Genomic DNA, 13325 nt, shown 5'->3' on the forward strand with positions numbered 1-13325 from the left:
GACAGAGAGAGACAGAGAGAGAATGTGAGAGTTTGGAGTTTTCCCCTAATCTAATCACTAGTTAAATAAGTTCCTGCCTGTAAAGCCATAAAGCAATTGTATTTAATACCTCTTAAGTAGTGTTTAAAATCAAATTTTAAAATTGACCTTGAGCAAGTTTTCCCAAAAACTTCTAATAAAAATATTTTCCCTTTGATGTACATTTGCTTTTAGGGTTTTCTTTGAATGAATGGCTTAAGGCATTAAAGCAATTATTGAAGCATTTGCCTTTTCAAAATAAAAATGCAAGTCTAGGCAAAACCAGCAACAGGACGTTTGGCACTAGTATACTGAAATGGTAATTTGAAAAGGAAAGCATGAGATTTGAATAAAGTTACTCAGTATGGTAAAAGGGTAGAAAAGGCCTGTGGACCAGGGCTTTGGAAAATGCAAGGTCACCAGCCTCACTCTCTCCTCCATAGCCATCTGGGTCCAGTGGCAAAATATACATCAGGACAATTGGAAATGGCCCTGGATATTTTTTAAGGTAATTGGGGCTGTGACCTTCCCAGAGTCACACAGGTAATAAGTGTCTGAGGTCAAATTTGAACTCAGGTCCTCCTAACTTCAGGGCAAGTGCTCTATCCATTGTGCCACCTGGCTGCCCCACTTGTAAATGGATTTAGATAAACAATGAGAGAGGAAACTAGGAGAGCCTGGAGTCAGGAAGACTCAGCTTCCCAAATCCAAATCTGGCCTCTGACATTTACTAGCTGTGTGACCCTGGGCAAGTGACTCTCTTTGCCTCGGTTTCCCCCTCTGTAAAATGAACTGGAGGAGTAAATGGCAAACCACTCCAGTATCTCCCCAGAAAAACCCCAAAAGGGGTCACAAAGAGTTGAACAAGACTGAAAAATGAAACTACAAAAACAACAAACAATAATGGGAGTATAAATGCAATAAGGGCAAAGGTAAAACAGCATACAGAAATTGAATTTATATCAATTTTACATAAATTTATAGTCTAATAACAAAATATGCAGAAATTTTTAAAAAAGAGCTTGGCAACAGTTTTCCAACAGTTCTATGTTGAAGTCTGCAGTAAAGAATAATTGAGGTAATTTAACATTTTAAACTTTACACAAAGTTGAAGATGAGACAGCAAAGAATAATTTCCTAAAGTAGACCAAATAATAAAGTAAAGGCTGATCAATCAAATCAGGGCAACTGTTTGGCACACTTCTGCTGGGCATACTGAATCCTCTTTGAATTCCACCAGGAGTATTTGTGACAAGATAAACCTTCCCTCCTGGCACAAGCACACTCTCCTTCCCTCTGCTAACACTTTTCAGTATAGTGCCTTAGGGCATTTAGTGCTTGCTGAATTGAATTGTTTAAATGTGCCTTTCAAAGTACTTAGCACAGGGCAGCTAGGTGGCGCAGTGGAGAGCAACGGCCCTGGAGTCAGGAATACCTGAGTTCAAATCCGGCCTCAGACACTTAACACTTATTAGCTGTGTGACCCTGGGCAAGTCACTTAACCCCAATGGCCTCACTAAAAAAACAAAGTACTTAGCACATTTTATCTTATAAAATATCCTTATTTGAGTACATGATTTATGTTCCTTACTAGACTGTAAGGTCTTGGATGGGTGAATATATATATATATGTATATGTGTATGTATATGTGTGTGTATATACATATATATCTATATCTATATATACACACACATATATATACATATATATTTATTTATTCTTTTTGTAGTTCTGCAACTATATAATACATACACATAAAGGCATATACACATATACATATTTAGCTATAGAGAGCTATATAGAAATAGATATAAGTGCATTAACTTTGTTTTGAATTTAATTTTTTTAATTTAATTTTACTTTTACTTCATTTTTAACAAAAACAAAATAAAAAATTTAAAGATGTAATAATTTTTTTTAAACCTGAGAAAATGCCACAGAATTGGTATTTCCAAGGTCTATTTACACTATAAAACTACACCCAGGTCTTTCATAAAGGTAACTTTTTCTAAAGCAAAATATTAGAATTTTCTTAGGGTTAGAATAGCCTGAAGAGAATAAAAATAAGAAAGAAATCTACTGATGGAAGTAGAGTGGGGAAATTCAAGTATTACTAACACCCCCGCCCCAAGCCAAAGGCACTCTCTCTGTCCACCACTGCCCAATGGGTATTGTTTCCCCCATTACAATATAAGCTCACTGAGTTCAGGTTCTGGCCTTGCTTTTGTATTTGTAACCCCAGTGTTTACCCCAGTGCTTGGCATATATTAAAAACGGTGTTCTCATTCAACCAACCATCTACTCATTCATTCATTCATTCACTGCAAGGAAAAGCCCTAAAAAAATCTCACCAGTGAAGAAGCACCGTGAGAATTTGATTAATCCGTTTGTAAGGGAAATTCGGAGCCTGAAGATAATAAAAAGGGAAGAATTCAGGGTAACTGTACATGAAATATTGAGGATCTTTGAATTTTCAAGTATGTCAAAGACAGAACAATCTATATATGTTTGAACATTTTTCTGCCAAATGATAAAAGACACATTGACTACAAGGATTTTTACAGAAGGTTGGGTGCTAAAGTAGACTTGAAGGAAACTAACTGTTTGGGAGGGAGGGAAGAAAGGAAGGGAGAGAAGAAGGAAGGGAGGAAGGAAGGAAGGGAGGAAGGAAGGAAGGGAGGAAGGAAGGAAGGAAGGAAGGAAGGAAGGAAGGAAGGAAGGAAGGAAGGAAGGAAGGAAGGAAGGAAGGAAGGAAGGAAGGAAGGAAGGAAGGAAGGAAGGAAGGAAGGAAGGAAGGAAGGAAGGAAGGAAGGAATTCTAATATATTAGGAACAACTTCTGATCTCATATACATTCTGATCTTCATGTCCATTTTAGTTCTTTGAAGAATTTAAATTAGGGATCAAATTAATAAGAGACATTGGATATATAATAATTATAAATCATATATGGATATTTTTCCATTTGTCAAAAGGTTTACTTACTTATTTGTGAAGGATCAGATAGGACCCATCCAAGTTGTGGTGAATCACTGATGATTCAGTGCTAAACAAAGTGTATATAGACCCTTTAAAAGAGAATTTAGACTATGCATACCCTTTGACCCAGCAATACCACCTTTGGGTCTTTTTCCCAAAGAAATCATGGAAAGGGGAAAGGGACCCACATGTACAAAAATATTTATAGCTGCTCTTTATGTGGTGGCAAGGAATTGGAAGTTGAGGGGATGCCCATCAATTGGGGAATGGCTGGACAAGTTGTGGTATATTAATACAATGGAATACTATTGTGCTGTTAAGAAATGATGAGCAGGAGGAGTTCAGAGAAACCTGGAGGGTCTTGCGTAGACTGATGATGAGTGAGATGAGCAGAACCAGAAGAACATTGTACACAGTATCATCAACATTGAGTGTTGACCTACTGTGATGGACTATATTCTTCTCACCAATGCAATGGTACAGAAAAGTTCCAGGGAACTCGTGATGGAAGAGGATCTCCAAATCCAAGAAAAAAAAAAAAGAACTGTGGAGTATAGATGCTGAATGAACCATACTATTTCTTTTGTTTTTGGTGCTGATGTTTTTCTATTTTGAGGTTTTTCATCATTGCTCTGATTTTTTTCTTATAACATGACTAATGCAGAAATATGTTTAATGTTATTATCTGTATATAGATATATGTATATAGATATAGATATAAAACCTATATCAGATTACCTGCTGTCTAGGGGAGGGGGGAGGGAGGGGAGGGAGGGAGAAAAATCTGAAATTGGAAAGCTTGTATAAACAAAAATTGAGAACTATCGTTACAAGTAAGGGAAAAAAATAAAATACTTTATTAATTTTTTTAAAAAAGAAAGAAATAAAAAGAGGACTTAGAAACAGGTACAAATATCCAAGTTCCCACCAGAACTTGGATTAAACAGAATAAAACATTAAACAGTATTGTTGCAACATTCAGGTTTTGAGAACTTAAAATTTAGAAAACCCTACAAGACTTTTTTAAAAAGGCACTGAAACTAGCATCCACTGTGTTGTGATTTGTTTAATCATGTTAGAGCTAATGAACTTAACAGGTTTAAAGGGCCCTAAATGGTTCTCCCAACTTCAGCAAGGCTCAACTCAGATGACAAAACTAAGTATGACTCACTTTTTAGATGTGTCTTATCATATGATGTGGATCTTTTATAGGATGTGTACATCAAATACACATATATACATCAAGTACCTTTAAGTGGGAAAAAAAAGTCCATAGAGTAGGGGTTCTTGATCTGTGATTCACAGACCCTTAAGGGGTCCATGGATAAATTTCAGGGGGTCAGAAAAAATAAATCTTTATTTCAATAATTGATTTCCTTATAATTATATATGTTTTATTTTATGTGTTTAAAAAGTTATTCTGAGGTGCAGCTAGGTAGCAAAGTGGATAGAGCACCGGCCCTGGATTCAGGAGTACCTGAGTTCAAATCTGACCTCAGACACTTAACACTTACTAGCTGTGTGACCCTGGGCAAGTCACTTAACTCCAATTACCTCCCTTAAAAAAAAAAAAGTTATTCTGAGAAGTCTTCCATGGGCTTCACCAGACTGACAAAGGGTTCTATTTTACAAAAGAAGTTAGGAACCCTTCTCTTTCAAGGTCTGGATTGTCCTGTGTATATTTCAAGTATTTAACTGTAACAGATCTTCTCTTAGAAAATTGAAATTACTTTATAGAAAATAACCATGACTATTATCATCATATCATTCAAGCAAGCAAGCAAGCAAAAAAAAAAAAAAAGACTGATGTCAAATATCTTACCTCTCAGTACTGATTTGAGGTTCAATTTTGCTTGTCGATGCAAGTCTTCCACACAGGGTGGCCTTGTGGTAGGTAGGAATACATTTTCCTGCTGGTGCCATGGTGCTGTGTAATGAACTGTCCATCTACTCTCCTCATCTAAATTGGAGACGGCTGTAAAGAGAAAAATGCAATGTTGAATGAAACAATGCTTGTTCCATGACAGCTAAGTCAAGGTGGGGAAAGTTAGTTTGAATTAGGAAAAAAAAGTACTATGGAGGAGCAAATTTTGACACTGAATTGAGAAACACTATGGTATTCTTAATATGTTAAAAGGTTGCAAAGGAAAAAACTTCAATTTTACCAATTATCCATTATACTAATGACATGATTACACTTTTCAGCTGACTTTTCTCCCAGAATTCAATATTCCTTTTCCGTGAAAAATTTACAAAATGGCGGATCAAACAGATAAAAGGTTCTCGTACCCATCCTCTGGTATAACTGCTATACTGTAGCATTATATAGACATTTTATCATGAAGTTTTGATGCCCCATGTAGAAAAACAAACACAAAGTAATGCTGAAAAATATGTAAAGCATTCCTTTCCAAAACAATGCTTAAAAGCATTGTAATTATAAAAGCTGTCACATTTTGCTAGAACAAACTAAGAAAATGTCATTTAATAGCCTCAAAGAGTACTCCTGAGATTCTTTTTAGAAATCAGTGGAATTCTTTATTTTCATGTGCTTTAGTTATTTGTAAAAATCACAAGAGAACTATAGGTAATTTATTGCGCAAAATTTCAGTGGTTATCTAATCTAACATATACTTGACTTATGAAGTCCCCTAGAACATTCTGACAAATGGTCCTTGGCTTCAGTAGGGGGCATTTTAACCCTTTTACATCTTTACTGCCAAGGATTCCTCCACCTGGATCTTCTAGCCTCTCCCCATATAACCTAAGTTGAGATGTGAGGCAACATGAGGTGCGGTGCAACAAATATCTAACTAGCAAGTACTTATTACATACCCAGCACTGACCTGAAAGGAATGGGAGGGAGAGAAGCGGAGGGAGTGGTAAGAAAGGAATACTAGTATAAAATGAAGCCTCTGTTTTAGAGAAACTTAGTTTGAAGAATGACTCTAATAGAGATGAAAGATCAGAAGAGACCAAGAAGCTGAGTCCAACCCACTCTGATAATGTACCACCAAATATAGTTTTTACAGGTCTAACTTTTGCAACTTTAGTAGATCATAAAACAGACTGAGCAAGTGCAAATCATTGGCAGAAAGCCCAAATGAACAGGCCAATGAGTCTAGAAGTGAACTATAGGTGTTAATTATATCTCAATACTTCACGGGGGCATGATTTCATCTTGTAGGTACTCCCTCCACTGATGCAAAATTCTTATGAATCCCTTGACTGAAAAACTCATTCCCCTGCTGCTGAGCCACTTGGCATTTAGCTCATTTTTTTCTATACCTCCTTAAGGTTTAAGAATTGTTCAAGGACTTAAGTAATAGAGGCAAAAATCTGAATCCTGCTTTTCTGATAATTCAATGTAGTAAGCATTTATTAAAGCACTCTTCACAGGTAGAACACAGTGCTGGGTGCCAAGGGATACAAAGGCAAAAAATAAATAGCCCATGCCCTCAAGAGATTGGCATAATTAAATAGAAGGTAATTTGAGGAGGCAAAGAGAACATACAAAGAGAAGGAGGAGAAAGATCAGGAAGTTGCACCAAAGCTGAGGCCTGAAGGATTCTAAGAGGGAGAAGTGAGGAGGGAAATAGTTTCAGGCAGGGCAATGGCCTGTGGTCCTGACACTGGAGATGGAATGACCAATTGGAGGGAGACTACAGATCCAAGGCAGCCTCTATGCTACTGAACTTCCACTCAGCAATCTGAACCCCCTTTTCCTCCTCTATCATATTGTGCCATAACCCTTCTGACATGGTCATAATCAAACTACAAGCATTTATTCAACACTGTTATGTGCTATGGGCTGGGAATACAAAGAAAGAACAGCCCTTGTCCTGGAAGAGCTAATGTTCTAAAGGGATGGGGAGGGAAGAAAACAGATAGCTAGCTAGCTAGGTGATAAACAGATAGACAGACAGACAGGAAGACAGACAGATAAGTAAATGAGAGAGCAAATAAATATACACACAATATAAATAGGTATCATATATATAAAGATATGTGTGTGTATCTTACCTTCCCTATAAACCCAGAAATTAAATCTTTGTGTTAAGATGTTTATACAGGATAGCTGGAAGGGACTTTGAATTACAAACCCCTCAGTTTACAGATTATTCAATTAAACATTTTTATACGTCAAGCAATGGGGATAAAAAAGGGGAGAGAGAGGTAGAGGGAGGGAGGTAAGGAGAAAGAGAGAGAGAGAGAGAGAGAGAGAGAGAGAGAGAGAGAGAGAGAGAGAGAGAGAGAGAGAGAGAGAGAGAGAGAGATTAATAGCTGCCTTCAAAAAGATGAGACTACTGAGGCCTAGAAAGGTTAAGTGATTTGGCCAGTCACTTGGATAGGAGAGCTAAATTTGAACTCAGCTAGTACTCCAAATTCAGCCCTCTTAAAGAGATCCTTAGCTGTCTTGTTCTCTTTTGTGTTCCTGATGAGGATTTTTTTCTGACTTAATCCCTTGTTGATCAGGTTATATACTCATGTCAATAAATGTGTCTAAGACTAATCAGGACTTTTTCTTTAACTTTGTAATGAAATACCTAATATAGTGTTGTATATATCCCATCTCAGAATTACAGGATAATATATGCAAAGTGCATTGCAAATCTTAAATTTAAAATCTTAAGTCTGCTATTACTACCACCACCACCACTACCACCACTGATGGCCATTGATGATGGTGTTACTAAACACCAATTAGTTTATTATAACACTGGTTTATCATAACAAATTACTTTATTTCCTCAGCAAGAAAATGTTGAATGGTGCAGGGTATTTATTTGTCGCAACTGATCAAATCTAAGTAATAATATTCAGATATCTACCTCTTTACACTCTATATTGTTACAAAAGGGAAAAAATAGGAAAACATCTGTTGGCTCACTATGAAGATGCAGTTGTCTCCCCACCTGGAACATTACAATCTGCCCCTCCCCTTTCAGTGTAGATTCTAATCATGAAGAGTAGTTGAGTAAACATTCTACGTGAAAAAACAGCCTTAGATGCTGTTCTTTGTTGCTACCACAACGGCACATAGAATTCATTATTAAGCAGCATAAACAATTGACACCATGAAAGAAGAAAGAGAAAGACAGAAGCAACCAAAGTATAAGAAAACCATCTAAATATTTGGTCAGTTCCAAGTAAATAAAAAAGTGCCTGGCTGCAAATTTTTCCTTTAATGACATTTCAACAAAACTGTATTGCTCTTATTTTTGACTTTAAAATGATCACTCTTCAATTTAGATGGAATTTGGTAGGTAGCAGGGTCCTTCTGTGTTTAAACAAGTACACAGATAAGACCTCCTGAGGAAACTTTACAGGATTATCTCCACCTAAAATATGGAACAAATCATTCAAGGACTTCCTTACCACATAACAATTTAAAACACACAGGCATACACATTCCCTCCTATACATGGAGGATAATACAAAGCAAACAAATACATGTCTTTTCCTCTTTCAATAGTTTTATAGAGGAACAAAGAAAGTTGCCCAACTTGACTCCCGTTTTTTAAATGGGAAGTTAAAAACAAAATGCTCTCCTTGTAATAAATAGCAAAAGTTTGAACTATAACAAAAGGTTATTTGCAAATTACATATAGTTAAATTGTGCTCCCACAAACATCATTTCATTGATTCTTTCAATATCTCTGTGTGAAATAAAAGCCAGCTATTTAACCTCATAGTAATTATGCATTTCCACCATTTCTTTCCATTCCATCACTCAAAGGGTGAGAAAGAGAATAAGACACACACAGTAGGGGGTGCAGGGAGGTCTATAGAGGGGAGTGGGAGGAAAGAAAGACAAAAGAACTACTTACTCTTCTTCTTAAAAAGTTTAATTAAAGACTTGATCTTTGTGTTAAAGAATATGACCATTTCCAAGGTGCCTACATGAAGTTCTGTAGTAGTTTATATCCCATAAGAAGTCGGATGCAGCAATGAGCCCCAAGTCAAGATTCAGTCTGAATTTGCTTCAACTTCTGCTCCCAACTTTCCTTCCCCTCTGTCTCCACGAATGTAGGCATCTGCCAGGGCAATGTAACTTGGAGGCTGGGCTGACTATCCCAGTGGTTACAAACCATTAACAATCCTTGAACCTGAAAAGCTTATTCTGAAACCTAATCCTCAAGGCTGAGAGCAGCCAGTTACAACATGTGGGGGGAAGAACAAGAAGCCAATCACAGTTCTTATTTGCATGAAACCCACATCAGACTTTCTGCCTCAGGGCTCATTCATTCAGTTTTCTCTCCAACAAATCAATAGAGGCTTTCCCTCTTCCTATCCACCAACGACGTGCAGATTTCACTCTATAAAATAAGGGCAAAAACAAATGCATTTTCCATTTTCCCCTAGGCCATTGGTAGCTTCCAGGTCCTTTGTAGCACAGTCGACAGGTCTGTAAGCAATTCCATGTTGATTCTTTGTCCCTCTCCTGCTAAGTCAGACTACATGGAACTGACTTCCAACCCCAACTTGCAACTATTATTTCCCCAACACTGATCCCCTCCACCCCACCCCCACCTCAAACACTGGAACCATTTAAAGGCAGTAAAGATTTTACAATAGAATCTCCATGGAGCTACAAATGATGACTGCATTTTCCTGCAAATTAGAATGCCCTTGTTTTCTCACCCCTTTTTGCCTGGTCTCAGCCAAAGATCCTGTAGCAGCACCTTAACTGCTCTGCCAAAGTTTGGTTCTCATTTGCATGTCCTTTCTACCAATCTAGAAAGTCCCTTCTCCTCCCTTAAGCAACCAGGAAAATCAATTGCCTGATAGCCAATTAATTTAATCTTTAGACTTAATCACTTAAATTAGTACTTTCCCAAAGAAATGTGCTATTCTTTCTGTCTGTTTTTTCAAGGGTGAAAGGTTCTGGTAGAGGGTTTACATCTAGAAAGGCCCTTAGATATCACCTTGTCCAACCCTCTCATTTTACAGATGAGGAAATTGAAGTTCAGAGTGTAAAAATCACTTGCCTAAGATCACATAAGTAGTAAAGAACAAATCCAGCATTTAAATTCCAGTTTTCTGACCGCAAATCCAATGTTCTTTTGACTAATCAAGCTTGCTCCCCATTAACAAACATTGAAAATCTTCTAGTGTGTAATTATTACATACTGTACTTGGCTGTTGTCCTTTGTACTTGAAGAGGACCAAAATGGCATCACTATGTTGGGGTCAAAGTACAGTATGTACTTTGGCTGATCAGACCAATACCAGCTCAGAAGGCTCTACCATAGGTAGGGCACAAATAGTTCAAAAGGAACACAGAGTAGAGATGTCTCTAAATTTACACATCTCTTATTTCTTTTGAGCTACTGTAATTCTGCTTTGTGTGTAGAACACAGAACTTTCTTGGATGTGGGCACACCATGCTGGGTGGTCCTTTGCCAGTGTCTCCCATGTCTCACAATTGATTCCAAAGTTCTTCAGAGAAACCTTGAAAGTATACCTGTATCATTTCTGACCTCCATGTGAGTACCTGCCTTGTGTGAGTTCTCTGGAAAATAGGCTGTTAGGCAAATGTATGTACTGTGCTTGTTATTGTATATATACACCATCCTTCACAAAGAGATGAGATGAGAGCTCCAGTACAATGAGTAAATAAGTATGAACCAGAGAACAATACTCTAAGGGAAAGTGAATAGAAAGAGAGGTGAGGGGACAGCTAGGTGGTGTAGTGGATGGAGCACTGGCCTTAGAGTCAGGAGGACCTGAGTTCAAATACAACCTCTTCACACTTACTAGCTGTGTGACCCTGGGCAAGTCACTTAACCCCAATTGCCTCACCCCCCCCAAAAAAAAAAGAAAGGAAGGAAGGAAGGAAGGAAGGAAGGAAGGAAGGAAGGAAGGAAGGAAGGAAGGAAAGAAGAGAAGTGAGGAAAGGAAAAGTAAATCAATCTGTGAAGCATCTTAATGAAGGTATAATGATAACAGGTTTTCAACTCAGGAACATCTAGGTTCAAGTCCAGACTCTGACACAGAATGACTCTGTGACCCTGGGGAAGTGGCTGACTTCCTTTAAGCCCTAATTAAAATTCCACATTTTTAATGGAAGCCTTCTCCCTTAATTTTTTCTATTTATCCTGGATATATTTTGCTTTGTATATATTTGTTTACATATTAGCTTTCCTATTAGACTCTAAGTTCTTTGAGTGCAGCGACTATCCTTTGCCTCTTTTCTATCCCCAGCACTTAGCAGTGACTAGCAAATAGTAGGTGCTTAATAAACATTGATTAAGTGATAGCCCTACATAAATATTTGTCCAACAATTGACCTGAAAAGATGAAGGGCCCCTAAAATTGTTTTTCTCCTTCCAAGGGAAGGTTCTGAAATAAAACTTAGAGAATGTCTTAATTTATATTGGTATGGGTCAAGCTCTTAACTGAATAGAAAAAACTGTAATAAGCCACTAATTCAAAACATTTCATTTATAATACAAATCACTATTACTAAAAGATTGAAACTTAAACAGAGACTTCCTTCAGGGCAAGATTTGGAATGCATTGTCTATCCCCTCCCTCCTCAAAAAGAAAAGAGAAACAAAAAAGCCCAAGAACTTTCCCTTTAGTTTTTTTTTTTCAAGACCAAAAAGAAAATCATAGCCCTACACAGATTTCTACCCCATGTTGGCCTATATAAATACTGCTTTATCTAGAAGCAAATGCATTTGCTAAAAGGCGAGGTAGAAATGCTGAAAATTCTCTCAAGTTGCATGAGTGAACACTGTGATTATGGATCATAGATCAGATTTAGAGCTTGAAAGAATCTGTTAACATTCTCTAGTCCAACCCCCTCAATTTACAAATGAGGAAAACCCAGGACAGAGAAGTTAAAAGACTGTCTTAAGAAGACTAAAGGTGTCTTTTTTGTGGCAGAAATGGAATTTTAACCAAGGCCTTTGGACCCAAAATCTGCAGTAACCTTCAGGTGTGTCACCAGTCTCCATTTCAATAGAGCGAAGTCTAATACTAAACAGAATTATTTTAATGCACAGCACACTGGTTCTCTTAAGGGGATCTGAAGGGCTTTGGCCCTCTGACATTGGCTCCAGCACTCACCAATGGTGTTCCCTTAACTGTAGGGGCTAAAGATACCCATGCACCCCAGTTCCATTATCCACTAACAGTCAAATTAGCTTTTACACACAGAAACATGTGCTTCAGAAAGTATCGTCATAAATATATAGACTTATCTCCCAACATGTTAGAGTGGTAATCTTCCTGCTCCCTGCCACCCTCCCCACAACCCCAGTTCATGTAAAGCATCAGATCTGGATTCAGGAAGACCCAAGTTCAAAATTGGCCTCAGAAACTTGACACCCACTGCGTAACCTGGGCAACTCACTTAACCCCAATTGCCCCGACCAAAAAAACAAACAAAAAAACAAAAACAAAAGAATAAAGGACAAACAACAACAACATTCTAATGGGGAGAAGAAAACATATTAAAGAGAGCTAAAGAGTTTGTGGTCATACCCAGAGTTTTGTGGACACACAAAGAATAAAGCTTACCTTATGTTACTGTTCAGCCCAAGCCTTTGGGCAACATAGACCAAAATCATTACTATATTTATCAGTTGTAAAATGAAGGAATAAAACTAGATGACCTGTATGTCCCCTTCCATACCTAAATCTACAATCAAGTTTTCAACTTGAAATTCTATATATAAAATTGCACTTGCTCCAACAAAATACATTCAAAGACTGGAGGATTAGCATAAAGAAGAGATGAGCTCCCACCTAAAAAATGGCAAGCAAATATATGACGTGTAGGCTAGTCTAGGTGTCTCCAGTTCAGGTAATATGGAGGCCTTTATCCCCTACCATATGGGTGGAGGTAGTCACTCTTTTTTTAAGTAATAAAGATTTTTATTTATAGTTTTGAGTTCCAATTTTTATCCCTCCTTCCCTCCTTCCCCTCCCCTCTCCCTGATGCAGTAAACAATCAAATATGGGTTATACATATACAATTATGTAAAACATTACCGTATTAGTCATTTTGTACAAGAAAACCAATAAAAGAAAAAAAGAAAGTGAAAAACAGCATGCTTCAGTCTTTGTTCCATCAATATCAGTTCTTTCTTAGGAGTGGAAAGTATGTTTCATCAGTAATCCTTTGGGATTGTCTTGGATGATTGTATTGTTGAGAATAGTTAAGTCATTCACAGTTCTTCATCAAACAATATTGCAGGCTCCATCCACAATGTTCTTTTGGTTCTGCTCACTTCACTATACATCAGTTCATAAAAGTCTTTTCAGGCCTTTCTGAAATCATCCTGCTTGTCACTTGTTATAGTACAATAATATTC

General features: G+C 37.4%; 1 protein-coding gene across 4 annotated transcripts in view; it reads right to left on the reverse strand.

Moving 5' to 3' along the window:
• Positions 1-13325, reverse strand: part of NHSL1 (NHS like 1) — a 295287-nt gene that overhangs the window by 76736 nt on the left and 205226 nt on the right. For all 4 annotated transcript variants that reach the window (XM_044002291.1, XM_044002292.1, XM_044002293.1 and 1 more), the window contains exon 2: positions 4820-4972. In XM_044002291.1, coding sequence (XP_043858226.1) covers positions 4820-4972 — 153 coding nt within the window. The remainder of the gene's footprint in view (positions 1-4819; positions 4973-13325) is intronic.

This window comes from Dromiciops gliroides, chromosome 4 (assembly GCF_019393635.1).
Source record: "Dromiciops gliroides isolate mDroGli1 chromosome 4, mDroGli1.pri, whole genome shotgun sequence".
NCBI classification, from domain to species: Eukaryota; Metazoa; Chordata; class Mammalia; order Microbiotheria; family Microbiotheriidae; genus Dromiciops; species Dromiciops gliroides.